The sequence below is a fragment of the Schistocerca gregaria genome, chromosome 4, assembly GCF_023897955.1.
Source record: "Schistocerca gregaria isolate iqSchGreg1 chromosome 4, iqSchGreg1.2, whole genome shotgun sequence".
Taxonomy (NCBI): domain Eukaryota; kingdom Metazoa; phylum Arthropoda; class Insecta; order Orthoptera; family Acrididae; genus Schistocerca; species Schistocerca gregaria.
This window is the reverse complement of record NC_064923.1, coordinates 656,078,377-656,102,740: the sequence shown is the minus strand read 5'-3', so window position 1 is coordinate 656,102,740 and position 24,364 is coordinate 656,078,377. Positions and strand designations below refer to the sequence as shown.

Here is a 24,364-nt window from a genome sequence, read left to right as displayed (position 1 = left end):
TTAGACTGTGATAGGAGGTGGTAGGTGGATGTATGGGCAAGTTTTGCACCTGTGTTGACTGCAAGGGAATGACCCATGAAGTGCAGGATTGAAGTAGGGACAGGCAAGGATTTTCTGTACATTGGATGGCTGGCGGAATACTACTTTGGGTGGTGGGAGTAAGATTTTGGGTATGCTACAACACATCTCAGGGCACAGCGAGAAATAGTCGAAGCCCTGTTGGATGTTGTTTGATTGTTTCAAGACTAGGGTGATACTGCTTGATCAGATATTTTCTGGTCAGTGGCTGGTTAACAGGTTTACTGGTGTCAGAAGAACAGATTTTTTTATGGATGAGATGGACAGGCTGTTGTGTGTCAGTAAAGGCTCTGATACAGTTTTCGGTATACTTTGGCAACTACTACTTTTCACTATAGATGTAACATGCTCGGGTGCCGATGCTGTATGGAATCAAGTTTTTGACATAGAGTGGGTGACAGCTGTCAAAGTGGATGTACTGCTGATGGCTGATGTACTTTATATGAACATATGTATTTATGGAACCATCTGAGAGGTGGAGATTGATATACAGGAAAGTGACTCGCAGGTGCAGCAAATTTTGAAGTAGGTGTTAAGGTTACGGAGGAAGGAGCAAAAGTTGTCCCTGTCATGAGGCCAGAACATGAAAATGTCATCAATGAATCTGAACCAGACATGTTGGTGACTGGACAGGAAGGATTCCTTCAGTTGGCTCACAAATAATTTGGCATAGGATGGTGCCCTGTGAGTACTCAAGGCAGTGCCATGGATTTGTTTAAAGACTTTGGCTTCAAAGGTGAAATAAACGCAGGTCAGTTTGTCGTTGGTTAGGAGGATTAGGAAATGTTCAGTGGGCTTGGTAACAGGAGGATGTTGGGAAAGGTAGTGTCTCATGGCCACAAGGCCATGGCATGGGGGACATTGCTGTATAACTACATCCACATAACTACTCTGCAATTTGCAATTAAGTAGCTGGCAGAGGGTTTACTGAACCGTCAAGCTACTTCTCTGCTGTTGCACTGCGTAACAGTGAGTGGGAAAAATGAACACTTAAATCTTCCCGTGCAAGCTCTGATTTCTCTTATTTTATTATGATGATTGTTTCTCCCTATGTAGATGGGTGCCAACAAAATACCTTCACACTCTGAGGAGATAGTAGGTCACTGAAATTTCATGAGAAAGTCCTGCCACAATGAAAAAAGGCTTTCTGATGTGAGGAGGGAAATGGATTCACGTGTCAGTTTTCATGGTGGATCTAATGCCTTGACGAGTCACTCGAGATCCTGCTGGACTTCTGGGATGGGATCTTTTGTTATTCACAACCATAGTAGTAGAGCTTTTGTCTTCAGTATGTACGATAATGTCTGGATTGATTTCCAGTTTACAGACAGCTGCGTGTTCCAAAGGAGTGTTGTTGGACTCATTGTGTAGGTATTCAGAAAAGGAAAGTGAGGTCACGTTAGATGAGAGGAATTCCTGAAAGAAAACCAGGTGATGACTGGGAGAAATGGGAGGAGTCAGAGGTGGAGGTAGGTTGGAATAAACAATACTCCACTGTACGGGACAGTACATAATGGATATACAAATAAAGGTTATAGACACTTGGTTGACGACATATGGAAGTATGGGTGTGGGCGTGAACTGTGCTCGGATATCCAAATGACAAGGCAGCAGCTCTTAATATGCAGCAATCCACATTTGAATACTAATCAGGTACAAATTTTCAATGTCGTCATTCCATTACGCAGCTTATGGTTGTCCATATTCACAACTACGAATAGATTTCATGTATTTTAAACAAGGTTGTGTGTGGGGTTTTTAGTTAGTGCTGAATCATACCTATTCCAACACTGGTCGAGAGACCAAATATTTGACAAGCTTATCAGCAGTCTGTGTTTATAATTAAAAAGATTTTATGTAATCTTAGAGGCTTGCTATTTTTGTTCCAGATTTCTGATACCTCTAGTTATTGAAAAAACCAGAACATACAGTATGACAAGTGTAAGCATGTCCTTGACCAGGAAAGGAGCCATGTTAATTTCCACAATCCAGGAGACGCATAACTGTAAAGTGAAAGATTTCTATGGGCAGTGGGTAAATTACAATGACAAGACAGCTTATTAATAGCATTATAGTAAAAACACATGATGCCCTTCAATGCTGTAATCAATTATTACCGACTAAACAGTATCTTCATATAGAATAATACACCTTCATATAGAATAATACACCACACATTTACTATGATCCAGATTCTTCCTTTAGATTTACAGTTTCATGCCATATGTAGTTATTCTTTTCTTTTCCTTACCCTTTAATCCACTTGACACACTTTCATATCAAGGAAACATTTAGCTAAACTGTGATACTCAGAGCTTTCTGACCATTCATTATGACCCGTGCATCAAGGACAAAGTAAACACACACAATTTCCATACGTATTCCTGTGTTGCCCATTGTGATATATTTAACTTTAGCATGCAGTACCAGACTGTTGAATTTTAACATGATGTTACTGTTTCTCAGCTATGTACACTAAGTGATCAAATGTATCCGGACACCTGGCTGAAAATGACTTACAAGATCATGGCACCCTCCATTGGTAATACTGGAATTCAATATGGGTTGACCCACCCTTTGCCTTGATGACAGCTTCCACTCTAGCAGGTATACATTCAATCAGGTGCCAGAACATTTCTTGGGGAATGGCAGCCCATTCTTCATGGAGTGCTGCACTGAGGAGAGGTATCGATGTTGGTCAGTGAGGCCTGTAAGGAGTCGGTGTTCCAAAACATCACAGAGGTGTTCTATAGGCTTCAGGTCAGGACTCTGTGCAAGCCAGTCCCTTACAGGGATGTTATTGTGATGTAACCACTCCGCAACAGGCCATGCATTATGAACAGGTGCTTGATCGTGTTGAAAGATGCAATCGCCATCCCCAAATTGCTCTTCAACAGTGGGAAGCAAGGTGCTTAAAACATCAATGTGGGCCTATGCTGTGATAATTCCAAGCAAAACAACATGGGGTGCAACTCTCCTCCATGAAAAACACAACCACACCTCCGAATTTTACCTTTGTGCGCTACACATGCTGGCAGACGACGTTCATCGGGCATTTGCCATACCCACATGCTGCCATCAGGTCGCCAGTTTGTGTACTGTGATTCATCACTCCACACAAAGTTTTTCCACTGTTCAATCGCCCAATGTTTACGCTATTTACACCAAGTGAGGTGATGTTTTGCATTTACCGGTGTGATGTGTCGCCTTTGAGCAGCCGCTCAACCAAATAATCCAAGTTTCTCACCTCACACCTAACTGTCATAGTACTTGCAGTGGATCCTGATGCAGTTTGGAATTGCTGTGTGATGGTCTGGACAGATGTCTGCCTATTACACATAAAGAGCCACTTCAATTGGCAGCAGTCTCTGTCAGTCGACAGACAAGATCGGCCTGCATGCTTTTGTGCTGTATGTGTCCCTTCATGTTCCCACTTCACTACCACATCAGGAACAGTGGACCTGGGGATGTTTAGGAGTGTGGAAATGTCGCGTACAGACATATGACACAAGTGACATCCAATCATCTGACCACGTTCGAAGTCCGTGAGTTCTAAGGAGCACTCCATTCTGCTCTTTCACAATGTCTAATGACTACTGAGGTCATTGACATGGAGTACCTGGCAGTAGGAGGCAACACAATGCACCTAATATGAAAAACATATGTTTTTGGGGTGTTCGGATACTGTTGATCACATAATGTACTTTCAAAAATGGTTTCTGTTCATATCCTATTACTTCTCATTTCTGGTATACTTGACTGAAACACTGATTGCCAAAATATTTTCACACACAATATCATTTCCCCTGCATAATGTAACCTAACCATAGCAGCCATAATTCCACAATGAACACTCCACAGAAGTTGTATAATAATTTCCATAGCTATATGAGCATAAGAGCTCATATTTCCCTTGCGCATATTCTTTTTCTCCTGTAGGTGACTTTTTTCATTACTTTATTATTACTGCAATACTGTGGCAAATTGAGTAGTGAATAAAAGCACCAAACTTATTTCAATAATCATAATTGGACTAATTTTAATATCCAAACATATCTGGAGTATATGGTAATAATAATTCTACTGTGTTAGCAGCTATAAACTATGCAGCAGTGTATTTACGTTAATGAAAATGAATCCAAAAGATTTCAGAAACATTCACATTATTTTCTCCAAACTGCTTGGCTAACTACACCACATTCATTATACAGCGTCTGTGCCTGTACCGTGCAGGTCAAGGAGGAAAATTGATTCGGGTAGGACGCAGGAATAACAAGAGCAATGCAAAGCCATATCCTACCTTGTGGAGAGATGTGCATTTGATGAGACTGCTGGCTTTGAGTTTCACTTTGAGTGTACTCTGACACATTTGATTCCACCTTAGGATTGCTGCCTTCACTTTCTGGTGGTATATGCTGCATAGAGAAAGAACAATTGCAGTTGTTTTGCATTACTGCCACTTCATTATTATCATAATCATCAACATTTTTAATTACTACTATACTTGCAACACCTGTTTAAAAATTCAAGATGACAAAATATTGAGAATAGGGTTGTGAATTTTGAATGAGTCATAAACCACTTGCTGATGCTGTAATATGCAATGTTTGAACTCATAAGCTCTATGTCATTGTTCCCTGCAGCTGAAATGAATATGCCATTATTTTCCGATGGAAAGGAAACAAATAAAATTGAAAATACATTATTTCAAAACTATTGTGATAAGTACAAAAATATTTATTGAATCTTTCTGATGAAATGTGAAAAAAGTATACTAGACTTTTGTAACAAATGGTATATGATAAAAAGTTTCAAGACTGTGTCAATGAAGAATATTGTCATACACCACAACATTACTAAGATTTCAATGACACACTTCTTCAGAACTGACTAACTGATAAAACACACACACACACACACACACACACACACACACACACACACACACACACACACACACACACACAGGCACACACAGGCACACTTAGGGCTAAGTTGGGTAGTGATGGTGAGAGGAGAAAGGAGCCAAGGAGAAGGAAGGGTGGAGCGAAGCGTGGCAAATGGGTAGGGGCAAGAGACAGCAAGCATAGAGGATAGGAATGTGACAATGGTGAGCTCCTCTTGCCATAGGCAGGGAGCAGCTTCAAGTGGTTCATGATGACGTGAAGGAGCAAAATTGAGAAGGGATGATAAAACTGAGGAATATGGACACTGTGAAAAGAAGTGTTTGAGTGTAGAATGAGTGAAGTGGGGAGCACGAGAATGGGCATAATTTTGGGTGTTGGAAAGGCACTAACAAAGACTGAGACCAGGAAGGTTGCAGAATCAAAACAGTGTGTTGCAAGGACAATTCCTATCCCTGTAACTCCGAAAAGCCGGTGTTCAAATGTATGCAGATGGCACATGGTGTGAGGCAGTTACTGAAGTCAAGTATGTTATGACTATCAGTGCATTCTGCCAATGGACAGTCAACTTTACTCTCAGCCACAATTTGGCAGTGGCCATTCATCCTTGAATTCTTGATTACAGAGTGTTTACCAGAGATTTCTACATCTATGTCTACATCCATACTCCGCAAGCCATCTGACGGTGTGTGGCGGAGGGTACCCTGAGTACCTCTATTGGTTCTCCCTTCTATTCCAGTCTCGTTTTGTTCGTCGAAAGAAGGATTGTTGGTATGCTTCTGTGTGGGCTCTAATCTCTCTGATTTTATCTTCATGGTCTCTTCGCAAGATATACGTAGGAGGGAGCAAAGGCATGTTCTCGAAACTTTAACAAAAGCCCGTACCGAGCTACTGAGTGTCTCTCCTGCAGAGCATACCACTGGAGTTTATCTATCATCTCCGTAACGCTTTTGTGATTACTAAATGATCCTGTAACGAAGCTCGCTGCTCTCCGTTGGATCTTCTCTATCTCTTCTATCAACCCTATCTGGTACGGATCCCACACTGCCGAGCAGTATTCAAGCAGTGGGCGAACAAGCGTATTGTAACCTACTTCCTTTGTTTTTGGATTGCATTTCCTTAGGATTCTTCCAGTGAATCTCAGTTTGGCATCTGCTTTACTGACGATCAACTTTATATGATCACTCCATTTGAAATCACTCCTAATGCGTACTCCCAGATAATTTATGGAATTAGCTGCTTCCAGTTGGTGACCTGCTATTTTGTAGCTAAATGATAAGGGATCTATCTTTCTATGTATTCGCAGCACATTACACTTGTCTACATTGAGATTCAATTGACATTCCCTGCACCATGCGTCAATTCGCTGCAGATGCTCCTGCATTTCAGTACAATTTTCCACTGTTACAACCTCTCGATACACCACAGCATCATCTGCAAAAAGCCTCGGTGAACTTCCGATGTCATCAACAAGGTTATTTATGTATATTGTGAATAGCAATGGTCCTATGACACTCCGCTGCGGCACACCTGAAATCACTCTTACTTCGGAAGACTTCTCTCCACTGAGAATGACATGCTGCATTCTGTTATATAGGAACTCTTCAATCCAATCACACTTTCGCGATTACTAAATGATCCTGTAACGAAGCACGCTGCTCTCCGTTGGATCTTCTCTATCTCTTCTATCAACCCTATCTGGTACGGATCCCACACTGCTGAGCAGTATTCAAGCAGTGGGCGAACAAGTGTACCGTAACCTACTTCCTTTGTTTTCAGATTGCATTTCCTTAGCATTCTTCCAATGAATCTCAGTCTGGCATCTGCTTTACCGACAATCAACTTTATATGTTGTTGTGGTAGTAAAATTTCAGCACACTGCGTGAAACAGAGCATACAGATACTTTCTGCACATCAATGGGCCATGAATGCATGTATGGCGAACTTTACATGAGCAATACTTGTACCCATTTCACATCAGCATGTTCACATTCTTCACATTAGTGACAGTGTCCAACTACCTGAATTTTGACACTGGCCACATGTCAATCATCATATGATTACATTAATACTATTCACCGATAAAGCCATTTTTACACAGAATGAAACCAAATACACGTATTACTACTACTACTACTACTACTACTACTACTATTGGTGGTTGCAGGAAAATCCACACACTACAGTGGAAACCAATTTCAGATTTCGGTTTTTGATCAATGTTTGATGTGGCATGATCAGTAACATATTGACAGGTCACATCAGTTTAGAAGAGCGAATGATGGGACACAATTACTTGCATGTTTTGGAAAAATCATTTGTGTAACACCTTGAAGATGTTCCTCTGGCCACGTGGACTGCAATGTACTTCTAGCACAATGGAGCCTCCCCACATTTTACCCTAATCGCTGTATTAGTTTTGGTAGTAAAATTAACTGGTCACCAAGATTACCAGACCTTGGATCATTAGATTTTTGTTTATGGCCTGGATGAAGTCTGAAGTGTGCAAGTGAATAGTGATTCACAAGATGAACTGTTTATCATGTCATGGATGCTGCTGTCCCATTTGGGGAATGTGCAGAGGCACAAGCAACACAAAATATTGTTTCAAGAGTGTACAAATGCATTGAAGTTGATGGTGAAATATTCAGTTGTGAACTGTACATCAGCTGTAATGTAACACGTACAGTAATGTTTACAGGTGAATATGATAAAAAATTGTATTTTTCAACTGATACTTTGCAAAATGCATGTTGTAATGTTTACTAGCTGTTGTACATGTGTAAACTTGACCATGTATTGAATAATACAGAAAATAAATACCAGTGTACAATAAAGGTCTTCTATCTGAAGTTATTTGCTTCAAATTACACTAACTATTATATCCTCGAATGTTCACCATTCCTCCCGGGACACCCTGTATATGGGAGAGACTTTTCTCCATGGAATGGATGATAGTTATCAAACTGAAGATGCTACTGATGCTTAGTAGACTTTATACAAACAGTGGTCTTTAATGGAGTCCTACGAAAGTGCTTTTGGTACTGTAATCATCTTCATGTATCATTTATTTAAAGGTCTTAATATCCTAAATAAATATGGAATTTTGGATGAACCATTTACAGTAAACTTTGCCAACTCTGCACTCACACACTGAACATAAGAAGTGGGGTAATAGTCCCCATGTAACACCTGCAACCTTTGTTTTATCCAGTATGACAAAGCAATACCCAGGAAACATCCAGATTCTGCTTCAAATGGTACATAAAGTTATTTTAGTATTTATTTTAATGTTATCCCATGCACATTAAGTTGACAAATTAAAACAGATATTCTTCTGTTTACTGTTTTCTAGTTCTGGTAATAATACCAGTTAAGAGTATACAAGTTTTAATCGATTGCATAAAAAACATTATATGTTACTGTTACCCAATGTGTTTTTTTTATCTACAATTATATAATATTTTAACAAATAAAAGAAATTGCAATGAAATAAATACCCGTAACTGCACGCAGGCATTGATATAAGTCAATAGGGACAGTTGAAAATGAGTGCCCCGACTGGGACTCCAACCCAGGATCTCTTGCTTTACATGGCAAACGCTCTATCCATCTGAGCCATCGAGGACACAGAGGATAGTGTGACTACAGGGACTTATCTCTGGCACACCTCCCGTGAGACCCACATTCGCAACTTATTGTCTCGCACTATATTCATAGTGCCCCTGCCCATCATACTCATTACTCATGGATTTACTGCTGATTCCCATTAAGAGTTCGGGCACTGTTTTTGCACCCACACAGAAGAAGGTGGTCAAATGACCAGTGAGCCATTCCACGTGGGAAAAATATATCTAAAAATAAAGATGCTGTAACTTACCAAACTAAAGCATTGGAATGTTGATAGAGACAATAAAAAACACAGAAACAAAATTCAAGCTTTTGCAACCCAAGGTTGCTTCATCAGGAAAGAGGGAAGGAGAGGGAAAGACAAAAGGATGTGGGTTTTAAGGGAGAGGGTAAGGAGTCATTCAAATCCCGGGAGCGGAAAGACCTACCTTAGGTGGGAAAAAAGGACAGGTATACACTCACGCCCACACACACACACACACACACACACACACCGATCTGCACATATACAAACACGGGTAGACATACGTAAATGCAAAGAGTTTGGGCAGAGATGGTAGACGAGGCGGAAGTAAAGAGGCGAAGATGTTCTTGAATGACAGGTGAGGTATGAGTGGCAGCAACTTGAAATTAGGGGAGGTTGAGGCCTGGTGGGTAATGGGAAGAGAGGATATACTGAAGGGCAAGTTCCCATCTCCGGAGTCCTGATAGGTTGGTGTTAGTAGGAAGTATCCAGATAACCCAGACGGTTTAACATTGTGCCAAGATGTGCTGGCCGTGCACCAAGGCATGTTTAGCCACAGGGTGATCCTCATTACCAACAAACACTGTCTGCCTGTGTCCATTCATGCGAATGGACAGTTTGTTGCTGGTCATTCCCACATAGATGGCTTCACAGTGTAGGCAGGTCAGTTGGTAAATCACGTGGGTGCTTTCACATGTGGCTCTGCCTTTGATCGTGTACACCTTCCAGGTTACAGAACTGGAGTTTGTTGTAGTGGGGAGGTGCCTGGGACAGGTCTTACACCGGGGGTGATTATGAGGGTAGGAGCCAGAGGGTGGGGAAGCTGGTTTGGGGATTTCATAGGGATGAACCAAGAGGTTGTGAAGGTTAGGTGGATGGCGGAAAGACACTCTTGGTGGAGTGGGGAGGATGTCATGAAGGATCGATCCCATTTCAGGGCAGAATTTGAGGAAGTCGTATCCCTGCTGGAGAGCCACATTCAAAGTCTGATTCAGTCCCGGAAAGAATCCTGTCACAAGAGGGGCACTTTTGGGGTTCTTCTGTGGAAGGTTCTGGGTTTGAGGGGATGAGGAAGTGGCTCTGGTTATTTGCTTCTGTACCAGGTCGGGAGGGTAGTTGCGGGATGCGAAACCTGTTTTCAGATTGTTGGTGTAATGGTTCAGGGATTCAGGATTGGAGCAGATTCGTTTGCCACTAAGACCTAAGATGTAGGGAAGGGACTGTTTGATATGGAAAGGATGGCAGCTGTCATAATGGAGGTACTGTTGCTTGTTGGTGGGTTTTATGTGGACGGCTGTGTGAAGCTGGCCATTGGACAGATGGAGGTCAACGTCAAGGAAAGTGGCATGGGATTTGGAGTAGGACCAAGTGAATCTGATGGAACCAAAGGAGTTGAGGTTGGAGAGGAAATTCTGGAGTAGTTCTTCACTGTGAGTCCAGATCATGAAGATGTCATCAATAAATCTGTACCAAACTTTGGGTTGGCAGGCCTGGGTAACCAAGAGGGCTTCCTCTAAGCGACCCTTAAATAGGGTCGTGTATGTTAGGGCCATCCTGGTACTCATGGCTGTTCCCTTTAATTGTTGGTATGTCTGGCCTTCAAAAGTGAAGAAGTTGTGGGTTAGGATGAAGCTGGCTATGGTAATGAGGAAAGAGGTTTTAGGTAGGGTGGCAGGTGATCGGCGCGAAAGGAAGTGCTCCATCGCAGCGAGGCCCTGGACGTGCGGAATATTTGTGTATAAGGAAGTGGCATCAATGGTTACAACGATGATTTTCAGGCGTAACAGATTGCGTAAGGATTCCAGGCGTTCAGGAAAGTGGTTGGTGTCTTTGATGAAGGATGAGAGACTGCATGTAATGGGTTGATCTACGTAGGCAGAGATACGTTCTGTGGGGGCTTGGTAACCAGCTACAATGGGGCGGCCAGGATGTTTCGGTTTGTGAATTTTAGGAAGTAGGTGGAAGGTAGTGGTGGAGGGTGTCAGTGGTGTCAGGAGGGTAATGGAGTCAGGTGAAAGGTTTTGTAGGGGGCCTAAGGTTCTGAGGATTACTTGAAGCCCCGCCTGGACATCAGGAATGGGATTACTTGGCAAACTTTGTATGTAGTGTTGTCTGAAAGCTGACGCAGTCCCTCAGCCACATACTCCCGACAATCAAGTACCACGGTCGTGGAACCCTTGTCAGCCGGAAGAATGACGATGGATCGGTTAGCTTTCAGATCACAAATAGCCTGGGTTTCAGCTGTGGTGATGTTGGGAGTAGGATTAAGGTTTTTCAAGAAAGACTGAGAGGCAAGGCTGAAAGTGAGAAATTCTTGGAAGGTTAGGAGAGCGTGATTTTGAGGATGAGGAGGGGGGTCCTGTTGTGATGGAGGATGGAACTGTTCCAGGCAGGGTTCAATTTAGTTAGTGTCTTGGGGAGTTGGATCATTAGGAGTAGGATTAGGATTATTTTTCTCCATGGTAAAGTGATATTTCCAGCAGAGACTACGAATGTAGGGCAGTAAATCTTTGACGAGGGCTGTTTGGTTGAATCTGGGAGTGAGGCCGAACGTGAGGCCTTTGGATAGAACAGAGGTTTTGGATTTGGAGGAAAGGTTAACTACAGAACTGGGGTGTTGTGGTTCCAGATTGTGTTGACTAGAATTTTGAAGTTTTGGGGGGAGAGGAGCTGTGTTGATCCCGTGGTGAACTTCGGTTGGTAAACAGCGATTTGTGCCACTTCCCTATCCACAAATATACCGCACATCCAGGGCCTCGCTGCGATGAAGCACTTCCTTTCAAGCCGATCACCTGCTACCCAACCTCAAACCTCTTTCCTCATTACCATAGCCAGCTTCATCATAACTCACAACTTCTTCACTTTTGAAGGTCATACATACCAACAATTAAAGGGAACTGCCATGGGTACCAGGATGGCCCTCACATACACCACCCTATTTATGGGTCGCTTAGAGGAAGCCTTCTTGGTTACCCAGAACTGCCAACCCAAAGCTTGGTACAAATTTATTGATTACATCTTCATGATCTGGATTCACAGTGAAGAAGAACTCCAGAACTTCCTCTCCAACCTCAACTCCTTTGGTTCCATCAGATTCACCTGGTCCTACTCCAAAACCCATGCCACTTCTTCGACGTTGACCTCCATCTGTCCAATGGCCAGCTTCACACAGTCGTCCACATCAAACCCACCAACAAGCTACAGTACCTCCATTATGACAGCTGCCACCCATTCCATATCAAATGGGCCGTTCCCTACAGCTTAGGTCTTAGTGGCAAACGAATCTGCTCCAATCCTTAATCCCTGAACCATTACACCTACAACCTGAAAACAGCTTTTGCATCCCGCATCTACCCTCCTGACCTGGTACAGAAGCAAATAACCAGAGCCACTTCCTCATCCCCTCAAACCTAGAACCTCCCACATATAAACCCCAAAAGTGCCCCACTTGTGACAGGATACTTTCCGGGACTGGATCAGACTCTGAATGCGGCTCTCCAGCAGGGATATGACTTCCTCAAAACCTGCCCTGATATGAGATCCATCCTTCATGAAATCCTCCCCACTCCACCAAAAGTGTCCTTCCGCTGTCCACGTATCCTTCGTAACCTCTTGGTTCATCCCTATGAAATCCCCAAACCACCTTCCCTACCCTCTGGCTCATACCCCTGTAACTGCCACCACTGTAAAACCTGTCCCATGCACCCTCTCGCCACCACCTGCTCCAGTCCTGTAACCCGGAAGGTGTACACGATCAAAGGCAGAGCTACGTGTGAAAGTACCCATGTGATTTACCAACTGACCTGCCTACACTGTGAAGCCTTCTATGTGGGAATGACCAGCAACAAACTGTCCATTTGCATGAATGGACACAGGCAGACAGTGTTTGTTGGTAATGAGGATCACCCTGTGGCTAAACATGCCTTGGTGCACGGCCAGCACATCTTGGCACAATGTTAAACCGTCCGGCTTATCTGGATACTTCCCACTAACACCAACCTATCAGAACTCCAGAGATGGGAACTTGCACTTCAATATATCCTCTCTTCCCATTACCCACCAGGCCTCAACCTCAGCTAATTTCAAGTACCGCCACTCATACCTCACCTGTCATTCAACAACATCTTTGCCTCTGTACTTCCGCCTCGACTGACATCTCTGCCCAAACACTTTGCCCTTACATATGTGTGTGTGTGTGTGTGTGTGTGTGTGTGTGTGTGTGTGTGTGTGTGTGTGTGTTGGCGCGCACGCCTTTTTCCCCCTAAGGTATATCTTTCCGCTCCCGGGACTGGAATGACTCCTTACCCTCTCCCTTAAAGCCCACATCCTTTCGTTTTTCCCTCTCCTTCCCTATTTCCTGATGAAGCAACCGTAGGTTGCGAAAGCTTGAATTTTGTGTGTGTGCCTCCTGTTCTTTCAGACATGTCCAAAAGAACACATACACACAAATAAAAGAGGTTGTCAGTCAGAAAAAGTTGCTAACACAGTATGGCTAAGCAAAAGACAATTAACTGGGTATTTCCACAGTTTTTAGGTACTGAATGAATTAAGGACAAATTGTCTGCCTTTGTCTGCCCTTGTTCTCGCTTTAGGTGGGTCCCTCTCACACCCCTGGGATCTGAGTAACATATCCCTTCTTTTTTTTAACCCTCCCAAAGCCACCTTCCTCTTCTCAACAAAGAAGAAGCTAAAAATTCTGAAAGCTAGGATTGAGTCATCGGCAGTACTAATAATTTCTCCTTCTGAAAGTGACAACCATTAATTCTCTCTCATAATTTGTTACAGGCAGAAATGCAAGACTTGTTTTAAACCTATATAAAATATATTACATGGAAATTGTTCAAGTCTATGCATCAACTTGCTCACATCATGATAAGTGGGTAGAAGACTTTTTAGAGAGTTACAAATTATTTATTTTTTTATTTTATGATGACAGGAAAAATACCAGACAGCTATTTACAAAAAATACACATTTTTACTCAGATACACACACACTCAAGTTCATAATGGGTTCATATCTCTAAGCCTAGGATTGAAATCTAGTCAAAGGGTTCTGCAGACAAATTGTGAAGGTATTCCATTGCCCTTCTGACAGAACATTTCAAATTTTATGTGATGTACTGTTCAAGGACTCCCATTCCCATTGGTGCAACAATGCTCCTCATCTGCCCTAGCCAGTTCTGATATGGTCCAGTATGCACCAATGTTGTCATGGTGGATATGTGGTTCCCAACCTTTTTTACCTGGTGCCTCCATGTGTAATGCCAGAATAATTCATCCCCCTACGTTTGTTTGTTTATTTATTCTCTCATTTTTTCCCCAAAACTTTATTTGTCAATAATGTGCAATCTCTACTTTAGTAAAAGTGTGTAATCAAATGCAGAGTAATACAAAACTAAAGCGATTCAAAGGATCTGATAGCCAAACCAGAAATATCTATGTCTTACTTAAATAACTAATCATACTGCTTTCACTTGAATAACACTTTTCACATCAAATATTTTTTTATATGATGAAAGTCACCATGTCTGGTTGTAAACTAGTTACAGCACATCTAAAATCACTTTTCACATTCAGGTGACTGCAATAACTTGTTTTCATGATGGCTAATGTCAAGCACCTGGTCTTACGTACGTATGTAGATGAGAACTGTACAAAGACTTCTATGGCTTCCTTTGTTACTCCTGCATAAAAAGGAAGGAAACTGGCCCAAAATTCTTGTAGCTCCTTTTGTTGAAACTGTTCTTTAGCACTTGAATCACATTTCAATTCAACCACATTCTTTTTTATTTCATCAGGAAGTGCATACACTTCAGTTTTGAAAGGAAATTTTGCTAGTTCGTGCACTGCCAGTCTTCTAAAGGCAAATGAGGATAATGAAGTCTGAACTCTTGTTGAAACTGTTCCAGGCCAAGTGTTCACTGATGATAATTCTACACTCACTGAAATCGCACTGTTGCATCTAGAGTTCACTGAATTGAAGGAATGATGAAAAACTAGTAATGGGAGAATCCAGGTGATGCATCAATAGTTGTGTTTTCCAAGCAAGCTCAAATGTAATCACTGGTACCCATTATTGTGTTGTTTCTACCTCAGTTCAAATTCAGATTATACAGGATTTCAAAGATGGTCTTCAGCTAACCTGGGGAAAATATACAGCTGCCATCAGCTAATCAGTTATCCTCAGGTTTCCTTTAGCTCAAAAGAAATAAATCCACCCCTGATTTCAATTTATACACCCTGATAAGGCCGGTGCTACACTATCTTATTTCTTTGTCAAAGTTGATATATCAAATCTTTATGTCAAAGAAATTTGATAGTGTAATAGGGAACTTTGTCAAATATCACCTTTCGTCAAAGAAATACGATCAATTCTAGGGCCTCGCAGCAGATTTGATCATGAAAGTCATTTGTCTTCTGTTCACTGCAATGTGAAATGTAATGCTTGGATAGGTGGCATCACTACAACTATTTGACGTCTATAGTGTGTTTTTAAATATGGCTGCACAGTTTAGTTGAGATGTTCTTCAACTCATTATAATAACCCTGCTTCGACTGGGGTGGGGGGAGAGCAAATGGCACAATGCATGATAACCCTGCTTCGACTGGGGTGAGGGGAGAGCAAATGGCACAATGCATGATAACCCTGCTTCGACTGGGGTGAGGGGAGAGCAAGTGGCACAATGCATGATATTAATCATGTGTGCTGATCAGCATGTGGAATATACTGCAGGCGACTTCAAATCCACAATCGCAGCAACAACCATCTACCTCTATATCTGTAAACATCAAGACGGACGGATTCGCCGGCTTCTGTGAAAGACTTATCACCCATTTTTTTAAGAAAAATTATTGTGAGAAAAAAATCTGATTTTTTGCATATCTTACAGTTTGATATCTTCGCTTGATAAAGGACTGAATTTATTTTTATTATATGCTGTACAAACTGTGCTGCATCAAATTAAGTAAAACAATGGCCGAAACTGTAAAGTTTTGCAGAGGTAAGAGCACTTTCCGTAGAATTTCCGTATAACTGACTTCAGCTCATACATTGCAGTGAGTGAAATGTAAGTAAGATATCTAAATTTTATTTAAAACTCTGAGCAGAAGAAAATCTCTTTCATTTTTAGACTTTTTTGGTTTTATATCTAAAGGATGGTCACACATGATGCACCCATTCACATCCCTGTGCATCGCTAATCGTGTGCTCGTGACAATCCTCATATCTCAAACAATTCAAGATACCAAAACAAGGTTTTTTGCAAATGGTAGCATGAAATCACACACATATGTAGTATGACAAATACTCGAAACATTTTTAATACCCTATATATGATAGTAACTTGGCCACAGCAGTAAGAGGTCAGTGGATGCATTCAGACGTCCACAGCACTGTAGGAAAACCCAAGTGGCGAGCATACATATCCACAACAATTGGGGAACGGTGTAGCAGGACATGTATATATGCGCACAGTAGTAAAAGCGTTAAGGAGCATTCTACATAAGAGTAAAAAAGGCAGCTTCTAGATAAACTTGTATAAATTGAAAGTTACAATGGCTTCAGAGATTAACCTGACTATTTTCAATGAACAGATTTTAAAAAAAAAAATAAAGAGATACCTCAATTGCTCAGGAATATCTTATAACCCTGTCTAAGCTTATATTTTGTTCACGTTCAAAACTCCCCACTACAAGAATCTATACATATACACTGGCTGACAAAAAAGTGTCAAGTATACAGAAGGGAAGGAGAAAATGAAATGAAACTTTAAATTTCAGCTCAGAGGTCAACTCTGTCCCACAGCCAGTATCCAGCATATCAAGGACCAGTTACAACAGTTGTGGGCCAGCTTGGCTCTGAAGATAATGCAACGGCTTTAGGACATCTTTCTCAACTAAATCAGCACACACAAAGTCCAACTAGGTTCATACTGCCAAGTTCTTTACAAATCTAATCCAATTTTGTAATCGCTGAAAAAATTTTAGGAGCAACAAGATGTGTTTCTTATATGTAAATGAAGTATCCTCAAAATAACAATCAATGCAGACAAATCATTCAGTTTCGCAAAACATAACATTCAAGCAGTCCACTTACTTGAATCAAAATATGAATGCTATCATTTCTTGAGATGAATTGGATGTTCTTCCAGTTGATTTTGTGAAATGTAGCTCAACAATACTACTGACATGTACTGCAAAATGTTCATCAGCCTGAGATGTGCCAATTAACATTGGCAGTGTGGGAAACCGTAAATCCAACACAACACATGTCCGCACACCACAGCATGAACTGGGGATATGGTTCAGTGTTTACATTTGTAACTAATAGACCACCTGCCCTTCAGTCATGACCTCGCTCCCAGTTCGCGTTATTTAAATGCTTGTCTAGAATATCATCAACATTTCATACCTGATATGTTCTTCACATTTTTTCTTGGTGATAGTTTCACCTAGTGATGCAATAAAACATTCACAGCATTCCTTGTCACCTGTTCTGTGAATATGAATACACAGAATGTATTTGAAGCTTAAATCTGATCAAAATAACTTGTTTCAGACACTTGAAAGAATTAAAACAAAGAACAGCCAAAAGTTAAAATTTACTTCCAGTTTTATCAAAGCCATTAAGTATTATTTTTCACTGAACGATGCACTGATAGTAACACTTGCACCTAAAATGCACAAAACTTTCCTTTCTCAGTATGGTGCACCTAACAAAGAGGTGAATACCCCTTGCAATCATTAATTTGATGCTCTTTCAGCAACAAAGAGATGAATACCCTTAAAGTCACCAAACTTTTGTTAAGTCAGCAAGGAACACGTGATAGAAGTAGTATGGCAGTGTAGAAATGTTCTCTCATATGTCAAGGAATAAACAATTGGGATTGGTACAGAATAAAATACAAAACAGGGCATAATTTCTTTCAAAACATGAATTACTTTTTCAACAATAACTGAATAAATTTTCCAACTGAAAGAAAGGCAAGAGTGGCCTATGGTCAAATTTTTTCTTGTTGTTATATTCTGTCTAAAGATGGCTTTGCTGCAGTTCTCAAAAATTTTCAATGTGCTATGCCCTTAATCCCTGCATAACATCCACTTCTAACTGCTTACTGTAGTCAATCTTGGGTCTACGACTAAAATTTTTTACCTCCCACATTTCACCCCATTATCAAACTCTTCCTTGTTGTCTTATGATATGTTCTAGAAACGAATCACCTCTTTTAATCAATTTCTTCTCTATCTAATTCAATTCAGTATCATTTCATTAGTTACCTAACTTTCAGCATCTTTGGCAGCGCCACATTCCAAAACATTCTATTCTCTTCTTGTTTGTTTTGTTTACAGTCCACAGTTCGCTTCTGTATGAGACTACACTCCAGATAAATGTATATAACAGGTTAACAATTTTTTTGTATTTCAGGAAAGTTGTTCTTGCTACTGTCAGTGTGACTTTTTATATCATCTATACTTCTGCCGCTGTCTCCTCTATTTTGTTCTGTAAACAGTGCAGCTACTTGTTTCAGTGTCTCATTCCCTCATAATTCTTTCAGGGTCACCTGACTTAATCTGAGTGCATTCCATTATCCTTGTTTTAATTTTTTTATACCGATAGGGAATACAAAATTGAGACAGATTGGGTGGCCATTACTTACCTTCTGCAGCTGGAATTCTTAGTTTTGCAGATAGACACATACAAAGGAAATTTACTTACCTCCTGCTGCTGGAATTCTTAGTTCTGGAGATACACATATACAAGGTGATTTTGGTAAATGGCAACAAACTGCAGGAAACTGTATCCTTCACAAGGATAAGGAGCAAAAAAGGTTACATGAACATGTCGCCGGATGTGCATGATATCTTTGCTACATTAATTCAACATGTCTGTACGGTACAATACAATGCACAATACGACATGCTGTGATTTGATCATCATTAGACAAGGAATTTGAAGTAGCCCCCATGGGACTAAGCATGCATGAACACGACAAGCAACAGCTGATGCACCATTCGAATATACTATCCTGCAACCGGAAGGTGTCGCAAGGAGCATGAATGTGTTGTTCCAGAATCTACATCTCCAGGATGTGGTCTGTATAGACAACTTTGTCCATGTGCCCCACAGGTAGAAATCTAAATGACTGAGGTCTGGTGAGTGGGCGGGCCATGTACCTGGACCACCTCGTCCAACCCAATGTCCAAGGTAGATGTTGTTGAGATGCCTCTCCACAGAAATGCAGAAATGATCTGGAGCTACATCATGTAATAATCACTGACAAAAATACCACCACTGTGTGGCCTGTATGACAAATCAATGACAAGATAAGTGTCATGTTGACATGTCTGTGGGTCTCTATGATAAGAAGAATTCCGCTCACAGTTGGTAAAATTATTGTTTTTTTGATACACAAGTGGTTTCGTGGTCTAAAGCCGCATCATCTGGTGCAACAAATTTAAAAGGTCATAGGTGAGTACCTATGTCTCCTAGTTAAAATACATTTTTCAGTGAATATTCTCCACAATACATTGGCAAATGAAGGGTGACAAAGATGTGGGTCGTGAAAATGAATGAAACCAGTCGTGAAACAATAAAACAACAATTTTACCAGCTGTTACCAGAATTCTTAACATTATGCCCTTCAACAGTTGTAATTTGTCAGAATATAAAATACTTTGTGAAGCCCACAGGTAATGAGCACCGCATTCGTTGTAACTGATGACGATAGTGGCAGTAGTTGTGGAGAATGTTTCACATGGTCATCTGGCTTTCCCCGTGCTGTTGGCCTCCGGCCTGGTGCAGATACTGGAGTCACGTTTTACAGTGTTCAACACCTGTTCCTCCAAGTGTAGCATCTGTACTGGGAGCACCAATCTTGTACAATTACCCATTCCCATACACAAGTCTCTCACGCACAAGCGATGGAACACTGCTGTAAACAGTGTATGGTGCAGCAGCCATCAGGAGGGATACTTTTCACAGTATAGTCTTGCTGCCATCTGTCTACTGTCACTTGCCTATTGAAATTTAGTAAAGACCATGCCGGCCTTTTCCTGGCTGGTATATCGGTCTGTCATCTCTCAGCACTGCAATCCGTGACACACATTGACCAGCAGAGTGATTTGACAACAAAATTGAAGTGGATGGTCCCAGTACTGATGTGTGAGCGTAACAGCATCATGGACAACATTACTGTGCTCTTGAGTGTGGAGCCGAAATGCCAGTGCGAACAGAAAATTCCTTCATGCCTAGCATGTCCTCATGTTAGGTTTGAATAACTGACAATGTCAGGTCTTTTCTCTCCACTTTCAAGTGCGTGTACATCCCTCAGGATGCAATTCCAGCCATATAGCCATGTGACTGTTTTTCTCCTTACCCTCTCAGGGATAGCTTCCTGTAGTTTTTCCCTATTTAGAAAAATAACCCTGTATAAGGCACAAGAAACTATCCTAGCTTTCAGAATTATTAGTTCCTTTCTTGGCAAGGGATGACGGACAGATTGGAGAACATTAGAAAGAAAGTGAATGTTCACTCATATCCCAGGCCACAAGAGACCACGAGAAAGATGAAGGAGGCGGCCTGTGAGTTCTCACAACTGGTATGAAGCATTAATTAAAACTTACAATGGATAATGGATCATCATCAGTGCTATCATGGGATCCATTCCGCGGCTCCGAGTCAGTGCTAGGTTCTTGCCCTCCAGTGCGTAGGGAGCTATCAGCACTGCGCCCTGTGCCACCACTATCTGCGTCTGTGCTGCCTCCTCCACTTGACTGCACCACTGGGAAGCCAGAACTTTCAGTTTTTACAAGTGCTGGAGAAGGAACTAAAGTCACTTCACCAGTCAGGAGTTCCTCAGAGGTACCCCGTTCTGAAAAATTTGAATAACAAGATTACTAATACTAACTTGATGTATAATCTAAAAACATTACGAAAATTGTTTTCCTGATATTTTATTCAGTTTATTATTTCTGTGATATTTTTTACCAAATTAAGTTCTCTCATTCTTTAGCTGAGTAGCACCATCAGTTTCTTTATAAAGCAGAGATTTTTTAATGTCATTAATCAATCATTTTACTGGTATATGCATATCTTCACAGGTTATAAGCTTTCATACAAGAAGAGAGGAAGAAAGCCATTGATACAAACAAATTCCTATTAACCTTCAATTGTAATTCATTTTAAGCATAATAATTCCATATTTGCTAAGCAGTTATACTTAGACAGTGGCTCAGTTTGGAATATCAGAGACAAAAAACTGGCACTTTATATATCAGTAGAAGGCGAATATTTAAAAAATATATATATATATATATATATATATATATATATATATATATATATATATATATATATAAAAATACCAATATGCGAGTACAGTTGGAAAGCTTCTAAAATTACTGAAAAAGTTTGTTCTGTAATTTTCAAAACTCCACTGGCCTACTTGGCAACGCATAACAATTTTGTACACAGCCAGCTACTGATTTCACTGGATTTTCCCACCAGGATTTGCATATTTATTTATTTATTTTTACATGGGGAATTCCAGTTCAACATAGGTTCTAAACCATGATGTGGCATGGTATTTTCACATGTAGAGAAAAAGACTGAATGGATGTCTCAGAAATATTACATTAACCTGGTAAAAAGAAGTGATCAAAAGGATGATATCACTACAGAAGAAGGGGATCTGAATGAACAAACAAGTCTTGATAGGCATATCAGAAGATCAATTGAATGTTTGAACTGTGTCTGCTTCTACACTGGTCAAACAGCTAGATTATTCAATTTTGTACACACCTTTACAGTGTAGCGAGTTGCTTGTGTTGCTGCTATGAGGTAATTTCTGCTCTATCTTGTTCTCAGAGGTGAAAGATATGTTAATGCCTTTATAGTAAAGGATGTTGGCAATACCACACGAAATATTTTCCAGAAAATGGATTGTATGAAAGGTCTTACCTCATGAATTTTTTTGCTGTGGATGCTAGGATATTATTGAGTGTTTCGATGTGCGTACAATGGAGCTGCTATTGACATTTCTAATGGCTGGTTTAGTGTCTCCAATTCTTATTTAAATTTAACTTCAGACAGTGAGGGTTAGAGTGCTATGTTAATCATGTACTGAAATGTTGGCATTTTGTGTACTTTGAGGATCATCGTGTGTTTTGTGGTAGGTTTCAGATAAACTTTAAATCAGCATTCATTACTCTTGTCAGGTCTAAGACATTTACACCATCATCTATATATAAAGCATCTATACCATAACAAACGTAACAAATCTACCTAATGATCAAGGTATAATCATCAGAAATATGTATTGGGGAAAAAATAAATGTCACTAGTTATAGTAATCAATATTTTCAAATTAAAACTGGTACTTGTTGAAGTACTGTTGTTTATAGCTGATGTACAATAATAACAAATTTGAGACAAAAATTTTATCGGGGAAAAACATCTGACAAAATTTACAGAAATACATTTATGGACAGAGGCAATTTACACAATTTTTGGTCAAGAGATCGGTTTGTCCGTTTGTGGGAGGAGACCAAACAGTGAAATCACAGGTCCCATCGGATTGGGGAAGGATGGGGGAAGGAAAGCGGCTATGCCTTTTCAAAGGAACCATCCTGGCATATGCCTGAAGTGATTTAGAAAAATCATGGAAAAACTAAATCAGGATGGCTGGACATGGGTTTAAACTTCATCCTCATGAATGTGCGTCCAGTGTGATAACCACTATGCCACCTCATTCGGTTTATGGTCAACAGATGATGGCATTCCTGTCTCTTATAGTTTTTTATATTTTACTTCACAACATACTTGTATGGAAAATAACAGAAATCAACTAATACTAGTATGAAGTATCCTTCACCATGCAACGTACAGTAGCTTGCTGAGTACATATGTACATATACATTTTAAATCCTAATGACATACCTCAAGCCAAAGGTATGAAAACAATTACTTGAAGCAACAGGGTGGGACAAATTTTAATTTCAATGTATTAACGCTGAGGGTACGATGGAGGAACTGTGAAAACCATGCACAACATATTGTAATAAGCCATACAACTGTAGGCTAAAAAATTACCAGTGTTTGAAAAGTAATGAACCATCTGAATCAAGATAGCACTGGGATGACACGTAGCAAAGTTCTTCTATGACAAAATCCTGAGGACACATTCACTGAATGAGTGAAATTTCACTGGGAAAAAAAGGGGGGGATGAAAGCAGCACCTTAATAGATTACAGAACTGACAATGAAAGGAAGAAAGCAGACAAAAGTAAGGGGAAAAACAGACAACAGACTGATAGAGCCAAATGTGTATGTCTCGACTGAACCTGAGTACAAAGTATGTGTGTTAGCCACTAAGCCGCTTTGGCACAGCAGTTCACACAACTGCTCGAATTACCATGGCACGCCTCCCTTCTTGACCCAAATTCTCACTGCCACATCAGGCATCAGTCTACTTTAAATTATCCCTTGCAGATGAAGAGAATTGCCAATGCTCTCCCTGTTCTGCAATAACACTCCAGCATTGAACATGAATCGCTGAGCCAAGGTGGTTTAGTGGCTAACGCATCTGCCTAGTAATCAGGAGACTCAGGTGCAATTCCCAGCCTTTGTACAAATTTTCACTCACCATTTCAGTCTATATACATAAAATCATATCTGTATGAGTCATGTAAAATATCTGAAATTGTGTCATTTCATCAACACTCACTATGTCTATTCAAAAGTCAAACACTTTGCAGCTGGTCTCAGGAAGTCTGGAAGGAACTACAACAAGTAGAAAGTATGTAAGTAAATTTTAAGGTTGACAGTACCAGACATTAACTACACTGTGTAGACTTATGTCAGCGCAGCAGAACTGGACAAATTTTTCCTTGAATTTTATTACTCTACATAGCCCATCAACATAAGGGATTATATGAAGCATTGTAAAAGGGTCCTCGATCTCAGTTTTGCTTATTTTGGTCACTCGCTTTGTTAGCTCACTCGCTTTGTTTGCTCACTCAATTCTGAATTGCACTAGCTTTGATCTGATGTTAATTTAGCTGATTGTTCACCTTTAGTTCTTATGTGTAGAATAAATGTTTAATCAGAACCAGGAATAATTAAATTTATAGGAATTATATAAAAGTACTATGTTAACAGACAATTTTTTTTTTCCAATCATAACTATCGATTAGTCACAATAACGACCAAATGTAAGTTGTATGTGTCAATTACTTTGAAAATATATTGTTAAACTAATTTTTTATTTCATTTAAAGTGCCAACCCATTTCTTACAAGATTGTGGAATAATTAAATAACAAAGCTTTCTTTTAGTTCACATAATTTTCATGCACCATTTCAAGTACAGCTATCTTTTGTCTTTAAGTCCTGATAGATCCTGCAATCATTTTTATATTAAAAAGTCCGATTATGAATCAAATACTCTTTTCTGAAAGGAAAGAGCATTAAATTTAACGGTCAATGTACAGATTACTAAAAGAACTGCCTCC

General features: G+C 40.4%; 1 protein-coding gene across 4 annotated transcripts in view; it reads right to left on the bottom strand.

Annotated features, from left to right (window-relative positions):
- LOC126268226 (ataxin-2 homolog) overlaps positions 1–24,364 on the bottom strand; it is a 301,295-nt gene that overhangs the window by 182,397 nt on the left and 94,534 nt on the right. For all 4 annotated transcript variants that reach the window (XM_049973865.1, XM_049973866.1, XM_049973867.1 and 1 more), the window contains 2 exons: positions 20,479–20,726; positions 4,379–4,493 (listed from right to left, as the gene is read on the bottom strand). In XM_049973865.1, the coding sequence (XP_049829822.1) occupies positions 4,379–4,493; positions 20,479–20,726 (363 nt within the window). The remainder of the gene's footprint in view (positions 1–4,378; positions 4,494–20,478; positions 20,727–24,364) is intronic.